The sequence below is a fragment of the Haliotis cracherodii genome, unplaced genomic scaffold, assembly GCF_022045235.1.
Source record: "Haliotis cracherodii isolate W230 unplaced genomic scaffold, xgHalCrac1.p SCAF_38, whole genome shotgun sequence".
Classification (NCBI taxonomy): Eukaryota; Metazoa; Mollusca; class Gastropoda; order Lepetellida; family Haliotidae; genus Haliotis; species Haliotis cracherodii.
The window spans coordinates 719775-743458 of record NW_027266295.1 but is presented as its reverse complement, the minus strand read 5'-3'; the positions used below and the strand labels follow the sequence as shown (position 1 = coordinate 743458).

The 23684-nt window shown below is 39.8% G+C and overlaps 1 protein-coding gene across 1 annotated transcript in view; it reads left to right on the top strand.

Moving 5' to 3' along the window:
• LOC139477955 (atrial natriuretic peptide receptor 1-like) overlaps positions 1 to 23684 on the top strand; it is a 309333-nt gene that overhangs the window by 270812 nt on the left and 14837 nt on the right. Inside the window, exons 5-10 of the mRNA XM_071260401.1 lie at positions 1505 to 1596; positions 2895 to 3033; positions 3739 to 3823; positions 4345 to 4471; positions 6851 to 6949; positions 13532 to 13609. Coding sequence (XP_071116502.1) covers positions 1505 to 1596; positions 2895 to 3033; positions 3739 to 3823; positions 4345 to 4471; positions 6851 to 6949; positions 13532 to 13609 — 620 coding nt within the window. The remainder of the gene's footprint in view (positions 1 to 1504; positions 1597 to 2894; positions 3034 to 3738; positions 3824 to 4344; positions 4472 to 6850; positions 6950 to 13531; positions 13610 to 23684) is intronic.

Below are 23684 nucleotides of genomic sequence, written 5' to 3'. Positions count from 1 at the left end.
CAGGCACATACTGAAGTGGTGCCTTTTGATAAAAAAAAATAAGAATTTTTTTTTTTACAATTTTTATGGAAAGAAGTTGGACCTAGACTCCATTGGGGAACGGGTTCGTTTCCGGGCCAGAATTCGAAAACCATTCAGTGGGTAAACAATGTATGCTTCTTAAAGAACATTCAACTGTTGACTCATTACATACAGAATTGCACATTTACTAGTGGTTACTTTACAGACAGCTGCCGGGGGGGGGGGGTATGTCATCTTTCTGATGACTCTTGTTTCCTTTAACAAACAACACACAAGTAACACTTATTCTACCACTAGAAGGGGGGTGGGGTAGCCTAGCGGTTACAGCGTTCACGGGGTTCGATTCTCCACATGGGTACATCACGTGAAGCCCGTTCCTTGTGTCCCCCATTGTGAGATAGCTGGAATGTTGCCAAATGCTGCGTGAAACCCAACTCACTAACTCGACCATAAAAACTAAAATTGGTAAAATCACGTCTGCAGGAACAACGCCAACACCAATACCCCAAGAACTTAACGTTGCAGTAGTCTCATGCATAGTGTGATGTCCTGTGTCATAAACCAAGGCAGAGTCGAGGTCTAATGTGGAAAGAATAGGAATCTGGCTCATTTAGCCTGTACCACGTGTCGGGCACTGATCACTCGCTTACAAAAAGCTTCCTTGCGGATTGCGGCAAAGCCCGACTCCGTGATTGCTATTAGCTGATTGGGAAGTCTGTGTGCTTGGAGGAATTACAGAACTGCCTGCAGTGGTATCTGTGACCCCATCGTGTTGGCCAGTTGTACACCAGGGGGAGGGGGAGTGGTTGGGGGCAAGGGGTGCTTCTCCTTTGTCTTGTCTTTGGTATTACTAATCGGTTCCATCTCTTATCTTGGGTATTGGCAGAATGTGCTGCTGTAATGAAGATATTGAATATTAGTCCATGGGAGTGTCACGTGTCCTTGGCGTTTGTGTTGTGACCTTGACAGGCCCACGTGGCTGAGATAGGAGACTGTATTGTCGTCGTCTTGATGGTGTGGATAGGCCCACGTGGCTGAGATAGGTGGCTGTATTGTCGTCTTGATGGTGTAGATAGGCTCACCTGGCTGAGATAGGAGACTGTATTGTCGTCGTCTTGATGGTGTAGACAGACCCACGTGGCTGAGATAGGAGTCTGTATTGTCGTCGTCTTGATGGTGTAGATAGGCCCACGTGGCTGAGATAAGAGGTTGTATTGTCGTCGTCTTGATGGTGTAGATAGGGATGGGTGCAGTTGCGCTCCAGTTACCGGGCTTCATCTTCTTACCAGTTCTCCTACTGCTTCCTGTAGTGATGACAGTAACTCACTCACTCACTCACTCACTCACTCACTCACTCACTCACTCACTTGACCACTCACTTACTCACTCACTCACTCATATAAAGAAGGTGAGTTTCCACAGGGGTATATCTAGACCGGCTACTATGCACTACAATTACTACATCAAGCACTTAACGTTTCAGGTATCACCGGCACAGTCAGCATCGACGACAACGGCGACAGGAACGCAGACTACTCCCTGCTTGACCTCAACCCCAAAACTGACCGCTTTGAGGTGAGTACCAGCACTCACACACATCTGGACTAGGGGGAGTCTCGGATTACAGAGATAGGTGTATATGTACTTATACAAGGTCATGGTATCAACACTCACAGACATCTGGACTAGGCGGAGTCTCGGATTACAGAGATAGGTGTATATGTACTTACACAAGGCCATGGTATCAACACTCACAGACATCTGGACTGGCGGAGTCTCGGATTACAGAGATAGGTGTATATGTACTTACACAAGGCCATGGAACCGAGAAGACCCGGGTTACAACTGGTCTTGAGCAACCAATGTTTGTCGTAAGCAGCAACTAACGGGATCAGGTGGTCAGGCTCGCTAACTTGGTTAATGCATGTCATCGCATCCCAATTGAATGGATCGATGCTCATGATGTCAATCACTGGATCGTCTGTTTATTTACAGGCCGCCGTATGCTATAAATGATTTTGGTTTTCCTTCAATATCTTTTACGCAATGGCACGGCTTGCTGAAAATCGATCTCTAAGCGCCGTGGGTATGCTGCAAACAGGAATGGAGCAGCAGGAGTTTAGGGGCTGTATTGCCATGTTTCTCCAGACCTCTCCCTCAGAGAACATGTCTGGGAAGAGATGGAACGACGCCTCCGACAGGACCAGAACCAGTCGGCAACTCGAGCTCGGTTGGTCAATCTTTGGTTAACATTAACATCTCCCAGGCTGTTTTCAATCATCTGGTGTTTTCAGTGACCCGCGCTGTCTCGCCTGTATCAACGCAAATGGTGGTCACACCCTATATCGACATTGTCGATTGAGTTACAACACGCCTCTTTGAGGATCTCCTGTCACATATTTGGCTGTGTCAAGGAATTGTTTCGCTAAAATATTAATCACATGAATGAACAAATATTTGTTTTGTTCAATAACATATCATTTACACCACTTTATATGAAACGTTAACATAGTTACTTTTTCCGCTAGTATATATCTAGTGTCTTATAGATTTGATTAATTTTATACGCAGGTACTCTGAGCAACAGCATGCAGCAACCTTTGCACTTTGAATGTAGAAATATAGCGCACTGATGATCAAATTGTGTATCATTTGTATTCTCAACTATTTCTGTTTCTATTTTCTCCCAATCGACCCCTCTCATTGATGCCAGGTACATGGTTTTTGTCTTTGTATATTCAGGGTTAGGGTTAGTGTTAGGGTTAGGGTTGATGCCAGGTATATGGTTTTTGTCTTTGTATATTCAGGGTTAGGGTTAGTGTTATGGTTAGGGTTGATGCCAGGTATATGTTTTTTGGCTTTGTATATTTCAGGTTGTAGCCAACTATTATGGAAGCAAGAAACGGTATGAGCCAGTTCCGGGCCGATCCATTCACTGGGCAGGAGGTAGACTCACGCCCCCACCTGACACCCCTGAGTGTGGCTTCGACGGGTCCAAGTGTCCCCCTGAAGGTACACACTCCTTGATCATACGTCCATGTCAGAATGATGAGATCTGATTGGTCCATTTGATCTTGATAAAATACTATGTAAACCGCCTTGGAGGGTATAAATGTCTCAGCGAGGGAATAAATCTCTTATACCCCGCCACGAGCAAGGAAGGCTGCACGTGAATTTCTGGGAGGCAGACAATATCCCTTATTCCCCGCTTCAAAAGAAAAAGCCTCCAGCTTGAGGTACAAAATCTAGCGCGGGACACATAAAACCTAAAGTACCCCTCGTGATCCTGCTACAACATATAGCATGCTAGCTCCAGCTGTCTGTTGTATTAAACACTGTTGTACCACTGTCTCCGTGGTATAGTGGATAGAGTGTCTGTCCGGAGAGAGGAAGGTGGTTGATTTGATGCCCTGGTCGTGTCTTACCAAAATACTTCTAAAGATGGTATTTGTTGTTACCCTGCCTGAAGCTTCGTATGAAGGGCATAAAACAAGGACTGGACAGCTTGGAGTCAGTATGCTGTGTCTGAGTGGGTGTCCATGCCAAACTGTCACATGGTATCTCAATGGGCTAGCACTTTAAAACTAGCATTAGTCCTGTCTAGTACAAGCAGCCACACACGTGCATTCACGTCACTGTATTCAGGTGTATACAATTACACCCCACTTCTACATTTGTTCCATAGCAATACACATCCTCCTTTGTCTATATCAACAGAACCCTTCCCTGAGTACGGCATCGTCATCATCGTGCTCGGCTCCATCCTCCTCATCGTCCTGGTCGCCGTCTTCTTCATCTACAGGTGAGTGGAATCAATGAATCCTCGGTTATCTAGTATAGTAATCCCATTCTGTAAGGGTCACCACCCTGGAGTATTGGGTGTCGAGGGATAGGGGTCTCTTGACATGCTAGATCGTCTTACAAAATCATGTGGGTCAAAAACAATTTCCATATCTATGTCAGAGAGAAAAAACTGTATGTTTTGATAAAATGAAAAAATATTCTCTTTCAAAAGCATTTCCCAGCTTCATTCTTTTCAAAATAATGTCGATGAATATTTGGCCAAAAATGTTCCTTTGTGTTTACATCTTCTGTTCACAAAGATGGGGTCCAGACATATCTACTAGTTTGAAGTAAGCAGCTTGCGGTGACCTTGACCTTACTTCCATCAATTACATCTATCACATGGGTCAGTTCATCCTACACACCTAAATGACTTGATTTGGTCATACTGTTATGACCACTTAGATATGAACCAAGCGAATACTTTGCGGGCATTTATGCGTGTACTTTCATCGCATCTATTTCCGGTTCTATATTCAGGCACATCCGGTTAGAAGCGGAACTTGCTGAAATGAACTGGAGAGTGAGGTGGGAGGACATCTTGTTTGGCTCTCCGGAGAAGAACCGGAAGCTCGAGCGCCAAGGAAGTCGTTTGAGTATAAACAGGGTATGTAGATATTTTGAGCCCACCAAATTGTGACCGTTAATTCAATAGTTTGATATCTTCTTTGCCACCATACATCTCTCTGTTAATCGAGATTATGATAAGAATTCAAGATGTGTTTGTATGTGTTTATGTGTGAACTTGTTGTTTAAAACCGCACTCAGCAATATTCCAGCTATATGACAGTGGTCTGTTAATAATCGATTCTGGACCAGACAATCCAGTGATTGACATCATGAGCATTGATCCACGCAGTTGGGATGCGATGACATGCATCAACCAAGTCAGCGAGTTTGACCACCCGATCCCGTTAGTCGCCTCTTAGACAAGAATAGTCGTCTTTTACGGCAAGCATGGGTGGCTCAAGACCTATACTACCCCGGATCTTCATGGGTCTATTCAGAATGTGTTACCATATGCATAATGTTTATAATGTCTATTCTCTTGTTTCATCAGTGATACGGAATAAAAAAAACATATGGATATATTTTAAGGACGGGAACTGTCAAAACGAGTGATAAATATGGCTTGATGTTGTATTGCCTTAAGACAACACGCGCACCATTGACATGTTTAGTGATGCATCATGTCCTCGAGATATCAATGCCCTGCTTTAAGAGGCGATAATTGATAAAATGTCAAATGTTTCATTGCATGAATTGACTTTGTAACGTCGTTATTGATGCTGACACTCTCATCTATCAGTTTGGCATATCAAACCCAAACAGACTTATAATGTCATTTTCAAGAAGCCCTTTTCTCAACAGTACCAGAGAGATAGGATTAACCTAAAAAAATATTAACATCCGGCGATGTTAAAGCCACTGATCGCCCGTACTCCCACAGAAAATACTCGTGGCACACGCTGACACTCAAACCACTATAGTCCGTCCAACATCAGACAGCTTCGTCTCCAAATGGCTTCTTCAAGGACACCCAGCAACTAGTCAGAAGTAAAGCCAATAAGTAACTCCGTCTTCCTGGGGTATATAATCATAGACTCAGAAATTACTCCTGTAGAGGGTTTGGGTCTAATTTGGCCTGTCTGTGAGATGGAGAAGCTGTGGTGAGAAAAGCTTTCAAGTATACCAACTTCAAAGACTTCACTCCGCTCATTCATAATGGCAAGTACTCCCGGAGTTCTGTATGATAGGCGGTGTGTGATCCGAATATTGGTTTGAGCTAGGAAGAATTCGAAAAAGAAAACCAAGTCAATCTGTGTTCTTGATTTGAAATAGAATTCTTTCCATGAATAAATGACAGAGGAAGATGTTTGTGGTCCCTCTTAGGACACATGGGCCGTAATTTGCAGTGCAGAGTTGCCTCCCTTACCATTAATAGGATCCGTGTGTTATTGACTTTGTTGCAGCTGTGATGAGGACATTGGGTGCTTCATGTCCAGGTCTTGTCTGTCAGATAGGGAACTGTCACTGACACTGTTCATTAGATCATAGTTACGATTATCACGATGACAGCAGGTGTTTGACCAGATAGAGAATGTGTGACACTGGTGACAAACCCAGTAATAAAGGTGACACCAGGTGTTTGACCAGATAGAGAACGTGTGTCACTGGTGACGATCCCAGTAATAAAGGTGACACCATGTGTTTGACCAGATAGAGAACGTGTGACACTGGTGACGAACCCAGTAATAAAGGTGACACCAGGTGTTTGACCAGATAGAGAACGTGTGACACTGGTGACGAACCCAGTAATAAAGGTGACACCAGGTGTTTGACCAGATAGAGAATGTGTGTCACTGGTGACGATCCCAATAATAAAGGTGACACCAGGTGTTTGACCAGATAGAGAACGTGTGACACTGGTGACGAACCCAGTAATAAAGGTGACACCAGGTGTTTGACCAGATAGAGAACGTGTGTCACTGGTGACGAACCCAGTAATAAAGGTGACACCAGGTGTTTGACCAGATAGAGAACGTGTGTCACTGGTGACAAACCCAGTAATAAAGGTGACACCAGGTGTTTGACCAGATAGAGTACGTGTGACACTGGTGACGATCCCAGTAATAAAGGTGACACCAGGTGACGATACCAGTAATAATCTCAGCAACAACCCGGATCACTGTGAATTACTACAGAGCATATTTATAGTGACAGTGTTAACACCAGGTGCTCGCTATCTGACGAGTGTTCTCAAGGCAACAAACACATAGTGTTGTCATAAACTTAAGTGAAACTGATCACCAAAAAGTTACTTTCAGTGAGCAATATACATGCTCATATCGAAAATCAGTCAAATAATTGTCATCCTTGGCACATCAACACCTACCAGATATAGAACAGACTCAGGTTTCGAAAAACTAATAATGTTGCTATTTCAATTTAATATTTCTCAAATGTTTTCCTTCATATTTTCCAGAAATATTCCTACGCCAGTTCGTGTTCTGTTGATACTATCGCCGTCCATCTGAGTGACGTTGGCTGCCGACAACTCTTCACCAAAACTGGATATTACAAGGTGAGACCCCTCGGCTCAACATTACAGTGTTCATTATCGTCTCAGAGAGCCTTGATTTGTGTCATAGGCAGGGGTCCCCTGAAGACACATTGATTTTCAAAAAACACGGTGATGTGACATAATGTTTGATATTCTGACTGACTCTGCCATTACGTCATTGCCAGGGAAATGTATATCAAAATGCAGTTACTTGCTTGACGTTGAACTATTTCTGACACAGCTCTGAATCGAATGTTAGGTCAGAATGGGTTTTCTTAGCCTAACAAATATAGACTCATTAGTCTATTTTGATAGATCCTTTGAACTTCTGCCTAACCCCTAGTCAAAATGCCGGGGAAACAGTTGAAAAAGTGGCTTATATTGTGAAACTTTCAGTCATTTTACACATTGACTGTAACATATACCCGTTCAGTCATTTTACACATTGACTGTAAGATATACACGTTCAGTCATTATTCACATTGACTGTAACATATACACGTTCAGTCATTTTACACATTGACTGTAAGATATACACGTTCAGTCATTATTCACATTGACTGTAACAAATACACGTCCAGTCATATTCACATTGACTGTAACATATACACGTCCATGGCCAGTCATTATTCACATTGACTGTAACATATACACGTTCAGTCATTATTCACATTGACTGTAACATATACACGTCCAGTCATTATTCACATTGACTGTAACATATACACGTTCAGTCATTATTCACATTGACTGTAACATATACACGTTCAGTCATTATTCACATTGACTGTAACATATACACATTCGCTCATGATTAAAACACATCTTTGACGTCATTCTATAGTTTGAGCTCTCAATTTTCTAAAGGACCTGTCAGTTAGTTGTGTTCTCTGCCACGGCTATTTAGAACGTGTAAGAATAGGTATGTGTTTTAACTCTCCTTTCCTTAAACATATCAGAGCAGAGTTACTCGGAAATTCCTCTCCGCATACATGCAACAGCTTTGAGGAGCAGCCATTATTTATATAATCAACGAATCGAGAGGGAAGTCGCCATGTATTCAGATAAACAGTATTGCTTCTCTCTTGACACGGTGTGCAGCATGACCGTAGTACAGATTGCTGCAATAATGCCCCTCGATGTTAAGCAAAGATAGTTTGTTGTGTTTCTCATTTATTGAGAGGGTGAGACAGTTTCTACGTATTGTCTTGGCAAGTGTTTGTTTGTTTGTGTGTCATTTAACACTCAGACATATTCCAGCTGTATGGCGGCGGTCTGTAAATAGTCGCTTCTGGACAAGACAATCCAGTGATTGGCATCATGAGCCCGCAATTGGGATACGATGACATGCATCAACCAAGTCAGCGAGCCTGACCACCCGATCCCGTTAGTCGCTTCTTACGACAAGCATAGTCACATCTTAGGACAAGCATTGGTTCCTGAAGTCCTATTCTACCCCGGAATCCCCAGGGGTTTCTAGGTAAATGTGATAAAAAAGGGAACATATGTAGATGTCACGTGTAGTCATGACTCGTCTAACTCAGTTCGTCAATGCTTTGATACAGTCTCCGATAACATGGAAGTCCTTGAGTGGAAATTCCAGTAGTTGATAATCAAACACGTTTCCTAAAATGTGTTGAAGTAATCTTGTGGAGACACAAATGAGACACTCATTTCAAGAAGGGTCAGTCGATGCTGAGTATATCAATAGTATCGACGTAATTTGCATGGCCGTAAATGTGGAGGATCATCTTACCTTATTAGTCTGTCTCTGGTTCCACGTTGGTCCACTATAGTGTCATCGCGATCTAACAACTGCCTGTAGGTCAAATTTAAACTGTGGCATGGTATCTCAGTGGGCGAGCAATAAAGAACTAATTTACCAACAGCCAGCAACCCACACACCACACACCACACACGCGTACCACACACATACACCACACACACACACCACACACGCGTATCACACACACACACACACACACACACACACACACACACACACACACACACACACACACACACACACACACACACCACACACCACACACCACAAACACACACACACCACACACACACACACACACACACATACATACACAAACACAAAAACACACACACACACACACACACGTATCAGGGTTTAGTATCAGATGTAGACATCTCTGGTTCTAAGGTCACTCGTGCGTCACACATATTGTCACCTGACTGTTGACTCGACACAAGATGACACAAGGGAACAAAAGACTTACGCCGTTTCCGACACAAATACCTAGCCGCACTATACCTGGGTTTCCTAATTCCCCAAGGAAATTGCCGCCTGTTAATTCGACTGAGCGTGAACACTGATATGACAGTTTGGAAGGACGTGGAACTATACATGGACGAACCGCTTCACACATCTATGGCGTCACAATATCTCGCCAACAGCTGTATAATCTGCTCTCAAAGATCTGTTTAATATAGTAAGGGATCTCAGGCATCCGACTGCACCAATGTTCATGGTTAATGTCAACGTATAGTGTATTTGGTTCAGATTGGTATTTCATGTATACAATCTCAACACGGTATTTTGTCTAAAAAGGCATGATATTAAAAATATTATAAGAATTTGTTTTTTTACAGAGAAAATAAGCTTCTCAATCTTATCCAAAAATCATTCTAAACCAAGCCGGAAATTAATAGACTTATCTCCACTGGCAAAGCCAGACTCCCCAGGCACTGCGCCATCCGGCGACAGGGGGCGCTTTTCTAATGCGCGTCATTAACTCCCATTGACGACCAATCAGTGAGCGGCAGCTCATCCCCCCTTTAACGAGGCTATTATGACCGGGGATAAGGGGCTTCGGCCAGACAAGAAATGGCACTAATTTCAACAGATAGGTGGAGAATTTGAATAGATATGACAGTATAGCTTCAGCAGGGTATTACCAAAAATTGCAAATTTCTTCCACTCAAAGTAGAAGTTTTCAGCCGAACGTGTCAATATGTATAGTCTGATGTGAATAACAACCTAGCACCGCAGGGCAAGTGCCAATGTCTTCCCATTAGATGCATATTGCGGGTTAAATATGGCAATCTCGCTTGAACATGGGACGAAATAATTAATATGCACCATGTGAACATGTTATAATTTGTCAGACACCATGCCTTTCAATACATGGGGAGACAATTGTGTTTTCTCATTACAAGAAAACCGGAAGTGTCATTATATAGACTAATACACATGCGTCGAAGAGTTGGACGTTTTCGTAATCATTTACTGCGCAATATTTATAACAATGTCGTTATTTGTCGCTGGTTATTTTTTTAATTTTTCTTTAATTAATAGTTTTCTGATGCTTTTAGTTTAACTAAATCCTAAGACGCAATCAGCATATGTGTTACAGTCTATAAGTCAAGTAGGACAGGCAGGGTAACAACAAGTGCCATATTTTAACGTCTTTTGGTACAACGCAACCAGGAATGGAACCACAACTACACCACGGAGGCGGTCTCAGAAATGTATTAAGTCCAAATTTAACTAAAAAACGTATCAACTGAAGGGGAAATATTTCATATAATGAATAAAATTGATATATCATTATTGTATAACAAAAAAAACAACCTTTCAGTATCAGAGACAAAACATATTGTCAGTCAAACAGTCAAAAACTTATTAAATCGCCCTCAGTACCCTACTTTATAAACAAAAACCAATTCAATTATCAACATATTATGGCATAACATTTTATTGCAATATGAAATAACCTGTTTAAAGAGGTTATGCTTTAAATGAAGACCAATTCATGGATTATATTTTCTTGAAAAAGTCATGTATCCTGCCTACACATTCAATTAAATATCCTCAAGCAAAGGTTATTTTCTTATCTTAAAAAAGAACCTTCTCACAAAATCTTAAAAATGATAGTCCATTTTGTTCAATTAAGTGTGAAACGCATACACAAACATGGTTTTACACCATGACAAGGTAAGGTAGCGAAAGTCTTTTTTTGTAAATAATGTCAACTTTGGCATGTGAAGACAGCAGTAAGTTTGTGTGTCATGCTATTCCTCACTCCCGTCAGGAAAATGATATCCTTGGGCTCGTAGTCTTTGAGAATATGTTTTTCAGAATTATATTTTGTTATATTTTTAGATTTTGATTTTGCTATATTTCTTTTAGACGTTGAAATTCCGGATTCAAAGTGGGAATTCCGGAACACGGAAATGTGACCTTTCATGCAGTGTTTATCTCCGTGCGAACAACCGCGTTGAAAACAAGTTCCATTTAATACCCCTTGGCTGTATTATATGTATTATTATTTATATCTTGTTATTTTTTTTTATTATTTTTTTTTTATTTTTTTTTTTTTGGGGGGGGGACGTGTATGAAGTACCTGTCACATAAAATGGCCTTCCGCCCAGGGTAGCAGAAAGCCCATAACATATGTCACAACTTATCAGTACCTCTTAGTGTTTTTTACAGAAAATAACAAACTTCTTGTAATACAACATAAACTATTAACGTCTATTTATCATATTGCAGTAATGGAAAGTACATGGTCCCAAACATTAAAGTCTTAAGTAAAAAACTAAAATTAAAATGACAGCTGCTCCTCATTTTCTAAAAAGTTTATGATACTGCATCCAAGCACCATAGAATTTCTGCTGATGCCCTGTCCTGAAAGCAATATCTTTTTTAATGTTGTATCGTGAAAAAGCTTCCTTTTTATAAACATGAAAATGAGATAGTTTTTTTCAAATTTGCATCTATAAATATCGATTTTTGCAAGTAAAAGTAAGTCGAACACTTAATCTGTTTTTATGTTCTCTTGAACTCCAAAAAGTATCGATTCTGCACAAAATGTCATATTATCATTATAAACATGAAAGCACTGGTCTAACCGTTTATTAATAACAAACATTTAAACACCACATTGTGCTAGCAAATCATAAACTGTGGACATCAATCTGTATTAAACTATTCTGGCTCTTTATGCAACTGGGCCACCTGTCCCCCTGTTGAAGACATAGAGAGAGAGAGTGAGTGAGTTTAACGCCACTTTGAGCAGTGTTCCAGTTACATCACGGCATGTCAGCTTGATGCGGGAGGAAAGCCCGAAGTGATGCAGGTCTTTGGTGATACCTACGAACATGGGTATGGTTCTGACAAACCTAGAAACATTATCAGAAGAACCAGTTTCGAACCCCGAATCAAAGGATTCTGCAACGCCTAAGGGACGCAACTCCGCACAGCAAAATGTGGCGCCTTAGGCTCGTGCCCACAAATTGATCTACATACATGTCATGACAAATCGCCAATGTAATGAAAGTCTCATTTGTTTTTAATTATTTGTTTTGTGTAAAATACATGTGTAGATGTTGGAAAAGTTACAAAATGTTGCCCCTGCCAACATCACAGCAGATACTTAACGCATGTGAACTACCAACATCAGATGAGCTACAGTGCTCTTAGCGTATGTATGTGTAATATCTAGTTAGCTACAGCTCTCCAAACATATCCATTGATACTGTCGGGTGAGCTACAGTGCTCTTAACGTGTGTATGTGTACTATCTGGTTAGCTACAGCTCTCCAAACATATCCATTGATACTCTAGGGTGAGCTACAGTGTTTCTAACATATGTATGTGTAATATCTGGTTAGCTACAGCTCTCGAAACATATCCATTGATACTCTCAGGTGAGCTACAGTGCTTAACGTATGTATGTGTAATATCTGGTTAGCTACAGCTCTCCAAACATATCCATTGATACTGTCGGGTGAGCTACAGTGCTCTTAAGGTATGTATGTGTAATATCTGGTTAGCTACAGCTCTCCAAACATATCCATTGATACTCTCAGGTGAGCTACAGTGCTTAACGTATGTATGTGTAATATCTGGTTAGCTACAGCTCTCCAAACATATCCATTGATACTCTCAGGTGAGCTACAGTGCTTAACGTATGTATGTGTAATATCTGGTTAGCTACAGCTCTCCAAACATATCCATTGATACTCTCAGGTGAGCTACAGTGCTTAACGTGCGTATGTGTAATATCTGGTTAGCTACAGCTCTCCAAACATATCCATTGATACTCTCGGGTGAGCTACAGTGCTCTTAAGGTATGTATGTTTAAGATCGGGTTAGCTACAGCTCTCTAAACTTATCCATTGTTACGCTCGGGTGAGCTACAGTGCTCTTAACATATGTATGTGTACTATCTGGTTAGCTACAGCTCTCCAAACATATCCATTGATACTCTCAGGTGAGCTACAGTGTTTCTAACATATTTTTTGACATGCAGGAGCGAGTGTAGACAGAACTAGACACTGGACATATTTTATCTTAGTGTTATCATTGAGAACTCTTGAAGTCAACTCAATAAGAAAATTCATTTCAAATTCCTATCTACTCATATATAAAAGCTGGACCGTTCACAGTGTGTGACACAGGAGCACAAATATGTAACAGGAACTTGAATTCCAGCTGTAAATGCCATGGCAGAGTTTCATATATTTATCTAAACTCGCTTAGGGGAATAACAAGTGAGCCGTAGTGAGAAAGATGTTTGATAAATGTCAAAGTGAATCAATATTGATTACATAGTTTGCTTTTCAGGGAGCGATTATTGCGGTGAAGCTGGTGGAAAGAACGAGTATTGGCATCAGCAAGCCCCTCCTCCTGGAGATCAAGAGGGTGAGTGATGCTGTAGTGATGTAGGTCTTGTGGATGTCTGTGAGAATAACATTGGGCAAGCCCCTCCTCCTGGAGATGAAGAGTGTGAGTGATGCTGTAGTGATGTAAGTCTTGTGGATGTCTGTGAGAATAACATTGGGCAAGCCCCTCCTCCTTGAGATCAAGATGCTGTAGTAATGTAGGTCTTGTGTTTGTGAGAATAACATTGGGCATGAGTGGGTAGTTTGTTATGTATGGAGCAGTTGATTGGTCACTGTTTCATATTGACATTTGAGAAATGTGTGAACACACAAATATGGATCAGGAACATTGTGGGGATGTCTTGTATAGCGAAGACTGAGCACGCCCTTTCTACAAACAAGTTCAAATGTATTCTGTGACAGACATGTTACAGCATGTTGATAGTTTATTTCTTATGGACCAGACCACAAACAAGTGTGGAAAGTAATGCAAGATGAAGTCAAATTCCAGCTCAAGTCATAAGTCATCGTTTAAAATGAAACGGGTCTAAAGTACTCACCGAAATGAAAAAAACCTGTTTTTTCGATCTCAGATTTTAGATAAATGCAGTTAATATACAAAATATATAAATATTCAAACAACTCAATCAGTACTAATTGGGTCTTGGCATCAATACAGTGTAACAAAGGTTTTTATGTCTTTTTACACGTAAAAGTGTGTAAAAATATGAACAAAACAGACTATTGTGAAACTGAGCATAACCAGGTGTTAGTAGATCAAGGTGAATGTCCATGACCTATGACACCTTGACGACAGGTGAAAACAGGTGCTTGAAACCCACGTGCATGTGATTTGTCAGTGGTTAGTGATTTGTGAGTGGCATTGTGGGGTAGTGAATCATCGTCAAAATATCAGAACGTAAAAGTAACATATTCCCTTCTCAAACAACAACTTACTTGTCATTATTATTATGTACATAAACATAGCTGTTATTTTTATTGTTGTTTTGATAACTTTTTTTTCCAGGCTAATTTGCATAATGCCTATAGCCTGTTTCTGCCATGTCAATTTGGACTTAGTTTTAATTTTGAATGTTAAAAGTGCCTACAAATTACCTCCTGTAAAGTACATTTTGTATTGAGCACTGAGATAAAACTAGCAAATCCAGACTAGTACTTTTCCAGTTGTTTTGTTAATTCGTATTTACATCTACGTAATGCTTTGTGTTGATCATTAAATCCAGCAAAACAATTTTTTTTTCATTTCCATGAGTACTTTAGTTTTACTTCTCTTTCCACCCCCGACCTCAAGTATGGGGAACCAGTGTCCGCTAACCATCTAGTAGAACAAAATATTTTGAGCAAGACTACAGTAATGTAACGACTGGGGCTCCGGAAATAGGCTTCGCGAATTGTGAGTGAGTAAGTTTGATTTAACGCCGCTTTTAGCAGAAATTCAGCAATATCACGGCGGGGGACACCGGAGATGGGGTTCACATATTGTACCTTGCTTATATGAAGCTCCTTGGTAAGTGGCATGTGACTATGTCTAGGACATTGACATCCCTGTTAATCCCTACATCCGTGCTCTCATGGAACATCCGGGTGAAATGGGACCTCTGTCACCTTTACTTAGGGGTCTAAAGGGCTTGGAGGGAGAGGGGAGGGGGGAGGGGGGAGGGAGGCCGGATTGAAGACGTGGTTCATTGCATGTCTTCGTATCCGAGGCATGGGGCGTTGTTCACAATATCAATCACTGGTTTGCATGTCTCGATTATTTACCGCCCGCTGTGATATAGGTGGAGCATTGCTAAATGTGGTGTTAATATCTCCAGAAATGACACTATTTTCCTTCTGGTCCATATGTTCATATTTTCCTTCATCTCAGCCGGACTTTAACAACTTTTGACAATTATCCCGATTTCATAATGTGAAGTAAAGTAGTGACCGTTCATCACTTGTTTATGTTGTGTAGCATGATCAGATACAATCCAGTACACTCTGTGATGTCGAACTTCAAAGGAAAGACACATTAAATTGTAGAATTTCAAGCAATTACCTATTTAATTAAATTTTCACAAAAGCACTATATCGGTTTCATAAAATTAATCTTGTCCGTCTGTCTGTAATGAGATATCTAGGTATTTTATTGAAGCAATAAGAAGAATAGAAAATTACATGGGTACTATGTCAGTTTAATATGTCATCCTGGGGCTATCATTAACAACTGTTTAACAGTCGTTGCAATCCACATGGCAGAGTTACGTCCTTTATTTATGCCAGGATCCACTGGTGGTTGGAGTGCAGCTAAGTGGCTGGTACATGCATGATCCCCAGAAACCAATGCCGGTCGTGCGACATGACCATGACCATGACCATGACTAGATGGATCAGGGGGTCAGTCTCAGTGAGGGGCGGTGGGGTAGTCTGGTGGTTAAAGTGTTGGCTCGTCAAGCCGAAGACCCGGGTTCTATTCCCCAAATGGGTGCAATTTGTGAAGTCCAGTCTCCGTGATTCTGCTGGAATATTGCTAAAAGCGATGTAAAGCTACACTCACTCACTCACTCACTCACTCACTCACCGTGATTTCATTGATTGCCTCTCATTATACCACAATGGCTTTGGACGTTGTTCTTAACATCGTTCAATGGTTTGACCGGTTTAGACTCGATTAGGTACAACCGTCATCTTCAAGTTGGAATATGGCGGAGTTCGACGTTTTGTAAACAAACAAACAAGCAAACAAATAAACCTATCTGGTAAATGTCTATGACTTGACTAACTTCAAGTCTTTCCCCTACATCTTAGCGGCATTGAAAGCAACTCACGCTAGAATGTGTTGGTCTGTCCATACTTTCGATGTCAAAGTAAAATTTAAAGCCACCTTGTGACCATGACGGTGACATCGATATATTGATGGAGAACATAACTTATCCATTACGTACAATGAATGTTATTTTGTCAGAAACACGGTCAAATGGTGTTGACTCAGATATATGAAGGATGGCTGTCACACCTGAATCACCTTATATTTTTACCCTAACACTGAAATGAAAACGTTCCATGTGCCGCGTTGTTTGACAATCTCGTTATTATAGTAGGTTTGACAATCTCATTATTGTAGTAGGTAAGCTGCCTTGGAATGTAACAATACTGATCATGTCACAGACTCCCGTGCGCGTTACTATGGAAACAGTCATTAATGGATGATGTTTGATCAAACATCATGTTGATCTCATCTAATGGCCTGCCCTGAGCAGACAATATAAATCTTCAAATATCAACTTTGTCATGTTACGAGTCCAAAAAGTTATCTGATGATATTAAAACAATATTCTAAGCATTTCTCCCATTTTATCGGAATTTGTCAATTTAATCTAGATACTGAAGACATTTTCATGAACTTTATCAGATGATGCCTGTCTGATAACTATGTAAATCTACGAGTATATATATGACGGCTAAATATGATGCAGCTTTGCTGACAGAACCCTTTTTATGTAAACTGACAGGCAAAAGAAAGTAGACACCCATTTTTTATAGTGGCTAGAAAGGAGACAAACCAGAATTGGTTATTCCATGGTGGTGTTTTTGATATCATATCATTGTTGTGTTTTGAACATTATCTTTGGAGAGTTTCAGCAACTGTTATCCGCCAAGGAACGCTTAAAGAACGGTTGTAATGTTTTGGTCAAATCTAGTTTTCAAGTGTATACTTCTCGTTGGTTCGGTATCTTGTTTTTAAAGTGGCAGGTGGATGTACCGAATCATTACCATAGTAACGGTACATTACATATTGGGAGGTCAACCTGCTGTGCTGTGTTTAACACAGTATGTACAATAACGGATATCTTTTAGCAGATTTACTATGAAAGTAAACAATTACAAACTGTTAGCGTCGATTCCTCTAAATTGAATTTAAGTGGGTGTATCATTCTTCTTTCTACAATAACATTATGACCACATAATGAAACTGTTTTGTTTGGTTGTTTGTTTGATTTTTTAACGCGGCTCTCAGCAATGTTCCAGCTATATGACGTCGGTCTGTAAACAATAGAGATAAGATGACATGTATCAATGAAGTCACCCGATACCGTTAGTTGCCTGTAACGACATGGCGAGCAACGATCCACTCCTACCCAAATCACACAGCTGGTTGGGGTTGGGTTGAGTCGCCTCCTGCATCACGCCGTGTTTGACAACGATATTACGATCTGTACCGGAACTATATACAATATTAAATATCATATACTATATTAAAGAAGTTGTTATCTACAAAATGTGCCGGGTTTGTCACGCCTAGATTGCTGCATACACATTCTAGGAGTGACAAGTGATTTGGCCTCGGTTGTTTCAATATGTTTCAATAAGTACCGATTGACATTTGGCGAGCAAGAATTGGAACATTCACCCAACCTAGAGGTGTGAAACAGATAGGCAAAGTTTTGCCTTACTCCCCGTCTTCAAAATGGATGCCACTGATTGACCTGTCTTACCGCATGGTAATCTGTACAACGTTATTGCTAACTATATGGTCTTCAGGTCTTACGGTTACATCATGGTTGAAGTGTATTTATCCCACATTGATTCCACCACCATCTTTCTGTGATTCTTTAGAAGCTGTTTGTGTCAGGAAAATGTCTGGATCTGTTATAAGTCCTTTGTTTACATACAACGAATTCAGGGGCCACATCCGCAACCACCTCTGTGGAAGGTCATGTGATGATGTATTTGTGCGAACTACTCAACTATATACAGACAAACCCTTAGCAGACAGAAGTTTAACTATACATGGAGAATCATCTTGCGATACCTTTTCTTCACTCCACGTCAATGACAACGTGAACTTGACCCAGATGTGTCTAAAATGTGTTGTGCAGATGCTGTTATTGTGTTCTGGGATAGAACCTAATCCTGGTCCTGAGACAAGAACAAACAGTGGGGCTAAACAAGGAAAGTCAACGTCAACAGGTATGGCAGATATTGATAAATCTGACTTTGAAAGACTGCTGTCTGAAATAAAGTTGGTTTCAACTAAAGTTGATAAAGTTCAGACTGATTTGTCTTCCAAACTATCAACGATGACTGCAACGCTAACTTCACTTGCAACAACGGTTACTGATTTGAACTCAAAATGTGGCCATTTGGAGAAACAAAATATATCCTTGAGAAAAGAAGTGGAAACACTCACTACGAAACTGGACTACCTCGAAAATCAAAGTCGACGAAACAATCTCTTGTTCCACGGTATACCGAAAGTTAAACAGCAAGAAACCTGGAAAGATTGTGAAGACTGTGTGCGAGAAATTCTGAAAAACACTATGGAGATTGATACTGACGTGGTTATTGAAAGAGCTCATCGTGTTAACTGGGGTAAATCAATTATTGTCAAATTTCTTGATTTTAATGTAAAATCAGCTGTACTTGGCAAATCAAAACTCTTGAAAGACACTGGCTATTCGGTCTCCGAAGACTTTTCCTATGCTGTCCGACAGAAACGCAAACACCTCAAAGTGCTGATGGATGACGCTAGAGAACGCGGTGAGAGGTGTCGGTTGCGATTTGATAAACTTATATTTGAAAACGGGAAAACTATGACATATGATCTGGAAACAAACTCCCCTGTACAGCTCGCCAAAACACAACCGCGTGCACACGCGCTGACCGAGAGGCGGGAAGACGACACTCTGCACGATACTGCTGAGAGCTAGGAGGATGGCCGGGATCCGCGTGGATGTCTTTCGTTCATGTCATGGAATGTGCAAGGTTTGAGGAATAAACTTAATAACTCTAGCTTTGTCAGTTTTTGCGAAAATTATGATTTATTTGCATATCTGGAAACCTGGAAAAGTTGTTCTAAGGAAAACTTAGAAAGCTCGTTTGAACAGTTCTCAGTGTATTTGAACAAGCGTGACTACAACAATAGAGGTGGCGTGGCTGTCTTAGTGAGGAAAACATTAACTAATGTGATAAAACACGTGAACACTTCATTTAGTGACTGTATATTTCTTGTGTTAGATTCAAGTTTCATTGATGTTCAGAAAGATATTCTTGTGTGCTTTGTTTACATTCACCCTGATAATAGCTCTTTGGTGACAGATATCCGAGGACTCAAAGGTATTGATTATTTAGAGTACTGTTTACTAGAAATGCTAAGAGATTACCCAGACGTTCATGTTATGATGGCAGGAGACTTTAACGCACGCATTGGTTTACTGCCTGACTATATATTATGTGATGACGATAATGATTACATTCCATGTTTACGTGACATGAACTATGAAAGTGACGTCTTCTCAATTCTAAGGAAATCGAGAGACGCTTACGTTAATGACTTTGGAAAACAGCTTATCGCTTTCTGTTGCACATACGGGATTCACTTTTTAAATGGACGTTTTACCAGCGATGCACATGGATCATTCACGTGTTTTGCAAACACTGGGGCCAGCGTTGTCGATTATATTGTTGCTTCAACTGATTTATTTTATTCATTATCAGACTTTACTGTTCAGACACGTACTGAATCAGACCATTTCCCAGTTACTTGTAGTCTTAAGTGTAGACCTAATGTGATAAAACCTCCAGATCAAATAGAAAAAAGTGTTTCAATACCGAAATATATATGGCGCTCTCAGAATGTTGAACTTTTTTGTGTATCTTTGAAAGACAGATTACTTGAGATGCCAGTTGGAGATATATCTCAGTGTTCTACATCTTCTCAAAAAGCTGAACATTTGACATCTATAATTCAAGTGTGTGCTGAGGACAGTGGTATGGCTGTAAGCAACAGTCGTAACACTAACATTAGCAGGTGTGCTTCTTCGCCGTGGTTTGATGCAGAATGTGAAAATATGAAACGCTACAAATACAAACAGTTAGACATGTTTAGAATTAGTGGAGATAAAGATACTTTAAAGAACTTTCATGTAGTCCGCAATAGATTCAGAGAAATATGCCGGCAAAAAAAGGATGTATTTGAAGAATCTGCTATTGTAAATATTCTCAACTCCTGTAATGATAAGAGAAATTCAAAAACATTTTGGTCCGAACTGAAATTTCACCTACGGAAGCCACCCGTAACAGCACCCAGTATTGGTGTTTCTCAGTGGATTAATTACTTTAAAACTGTTTTGAATATTACTGATAATGTAACTGATGTAGATTTTGTTGCGTTCTGCAAAGCTGTTATTACAGAGCATCCAGTAAATAGCATGAATTGTCATGTGTGTAACGATGAGAGTGTTGACAGTTTGTTAAATCAAGATATAACGGCTGAGGAGGTTTCAGAAGCCATAGATTCCCTCAAATATGGTAAAGCAGCTGGTCCTGATGGTATTTTACCAGAGATGATAAAGTATGGCAGTGATGTTTTAATTCCACATCTTCTAGTTCTTTTTAACAACATTCTACGCAGTGGTAGTTTTCCAGATCAATGGTCTAAAAGTATTATCTTCCCTCTCCATAAGAAAGGTAATGTTCATGTTGTTAACAATTATAGAGGCATTTCCTTGATGGATATTTGTGGTAAAGTTTTTACCCAGGTTTTGAATAATAGATTAAAGCATTTTGTTAAGTTATATGATAAGCTCCCGGAATGTCAGGCTGGCTTCCGAAAAGGATATTCCACAGTGGATAACATGTTTATTCTTCAATCATTAGTGCAGAAATATTTGTCTAAGTCAAAAGGAAGATTTTACTGTATGTTCATAGACTTTCAGAAAGCTTTCGACTCAATTAACAGGGATCTTCTTTGGTTTGTTCTGCATTCAAAAGGAATTCACGGGAAACTATTTACTATCATACAGGACATTTATTCTAAAACTCTCGCTTGTGTTAAAATTTCAAAGAGTAGCATCTCAGATTATTTTAACAGTCTCAGTGGTGTACGACAAGGGTGCGTTTTAAGTCCTCTTTTGTTTTCGTTATTCATAAACCAGTTGGAAGAGGACATCCAGCAGTGTGGTGGTAGGGGGATATTTGTACACGAGGATTTACTGGAATTGGTTCTTCTCTTATATGCGGATGACTTGTGTATTTTTGCGGATTCAGTTCTTGAACTACAGAAGAAGATTGATGTTTTACACAAATTTTGTAACAAATGGGGCCTAAAAGTTAACATGGATAAAACTGATATCTTAGTTTTTCGTAATGGTGGTAAGTTAAGGAACTACGAGAAATGGAAACTGGGGCGTATGCCTGTCAAGGTTTCTACATATTACAGTTATTTGGGTATTATATTTTCAAACAGGCTGTGTTGGTCGAAAACAGTTCAGACATTAGTTTTGAAAGCAAGTAAAGCTTTAATTCCTATAAAACAGCTTAGTTATAAACTTCGAAATATCGCTCCCAAAGTGTTGTTTAAAATGTTTGACTCTCAGATTAAACCTATTATTTTATATGGTTCAGAGATTTGGGGGGTTCATAAATGGTTGCTACTCGAACGTTTCCAAGCAAAGTTTTGTAAATTTGTTTTGGGTGTCGGTTCCAAATCTACGAATGTTGCAGTGCTCGGAGAATGTGGTCGATATGGTATTTATATTGATTCTTACACAAGATGTTTAAGATACTGGTTTAAGCTTCTTAATATGTCTCAAGAGAGATTTCCAAAACGGGTTTACGATATGTTAGTTAGGTTTGATGCCGTTGGTAGGAATACATGGGTTTCGGCTATTAAGAATATGTTATATTCTCATGGCTTCGGACATGTGTGGGAATTTCAAGGTGCTGGTGATCCTGAATATTTTATAAGTGAGTTTATACTTAGGGTTAAGGACTGTCATGCACAAACATGGTATTCTGAATTGTCTGGATGCTCGAAATTAGAACTGTATTCATTATTTAAGACATCATTATCACTTGAACCGTATCTATTAAATGTAGTATCAAAAGAAAAGCGACGTATGCTTACCCTTTTACGTATTGGAGAACTGGGAATTATGCATAATACAGGAAGGAGGGATGGCACCGATAAGACACTCCGGTTTTGTCCATTGTGCAAGTTAAGGGCAGTTGAAAATGAAATTCATTTCATTCTTGTTTGCCCTATTTATGAAGATATTCGTTCAAAATATTTCCCATATTTAGACTTCATTACTAGTAATAATCGTAAAGACACACTGGTTAGAATGTTAAACTCTTCTGATGTAAACCGCCTTGAGAACTTAGCCAATTATGTTAAAAATGCTATCTGTCTTCGTTCTTCTTACCTGTAAATATTATTTCATGCAGCACTTGATGTGAAACTAATTTGTATATATATGTACGTGGGCCTGAGGCCTTATTACCAAATAAACTGATTGATTGAATAAGTATTTTTTAATAATTTTTCCTCCGAATATGTTTACTTTGAAAGAAATAACTTCAACTCCAGAGAATAACCAGCCTCGATTATCTGTCAATGCAGATTCGATTGGATAATAAAGGCAAAATATCGGTTATAAAATATGAATAAATCACTGAAAATTATCTCAAAATGTTCACCATAATACTTAGATATCTTAAATGAGCTTAATGTGCCCAAGTAGAGATAATAATATATAACGTCTATCAAACAATTAATGTGCCCAGACTTGAGAAAATGAAGCAATATTTTGTTCTGAAGTGGACGCCATTTTTATAACGTCGTTTTTATAACGTCATACTGTTCCACTGGACGTCAGATTAACATGGCGCCACAACGCGTGGTAGAGGGATGATCAGACTGACATTTTCAATGAAATGGTAGTCACTTTTCTCAAAACTTCTTTTCCACACAAGAAATAATTGTATTGATCGTATTTTGAAATCATGTTGATGAAACTGACACGTGCAAACGTGTAGCTAACGTCTGTGACGGTGGTGCTAAATGTGCGCTATATAACACTGTAAATGTGAACCAATAAAGAAATAGAAAGTAATACTCTTTTGTACTCTCTTTAGATAAATTAGTTAGATTAAATTGTAGAAATTAATATGATCATACGCGTGTGTCATGAATAAAAACAATTTGATGCAGTGATGCAGAGATTGGTGATGAATAGTGATGAATCTTCAGAGACAGTCGGGCAAGAAGATATAACTGCACCACACACATAATATCTTATATTTCAGAATCATACATACGTTTTTCAACAAAT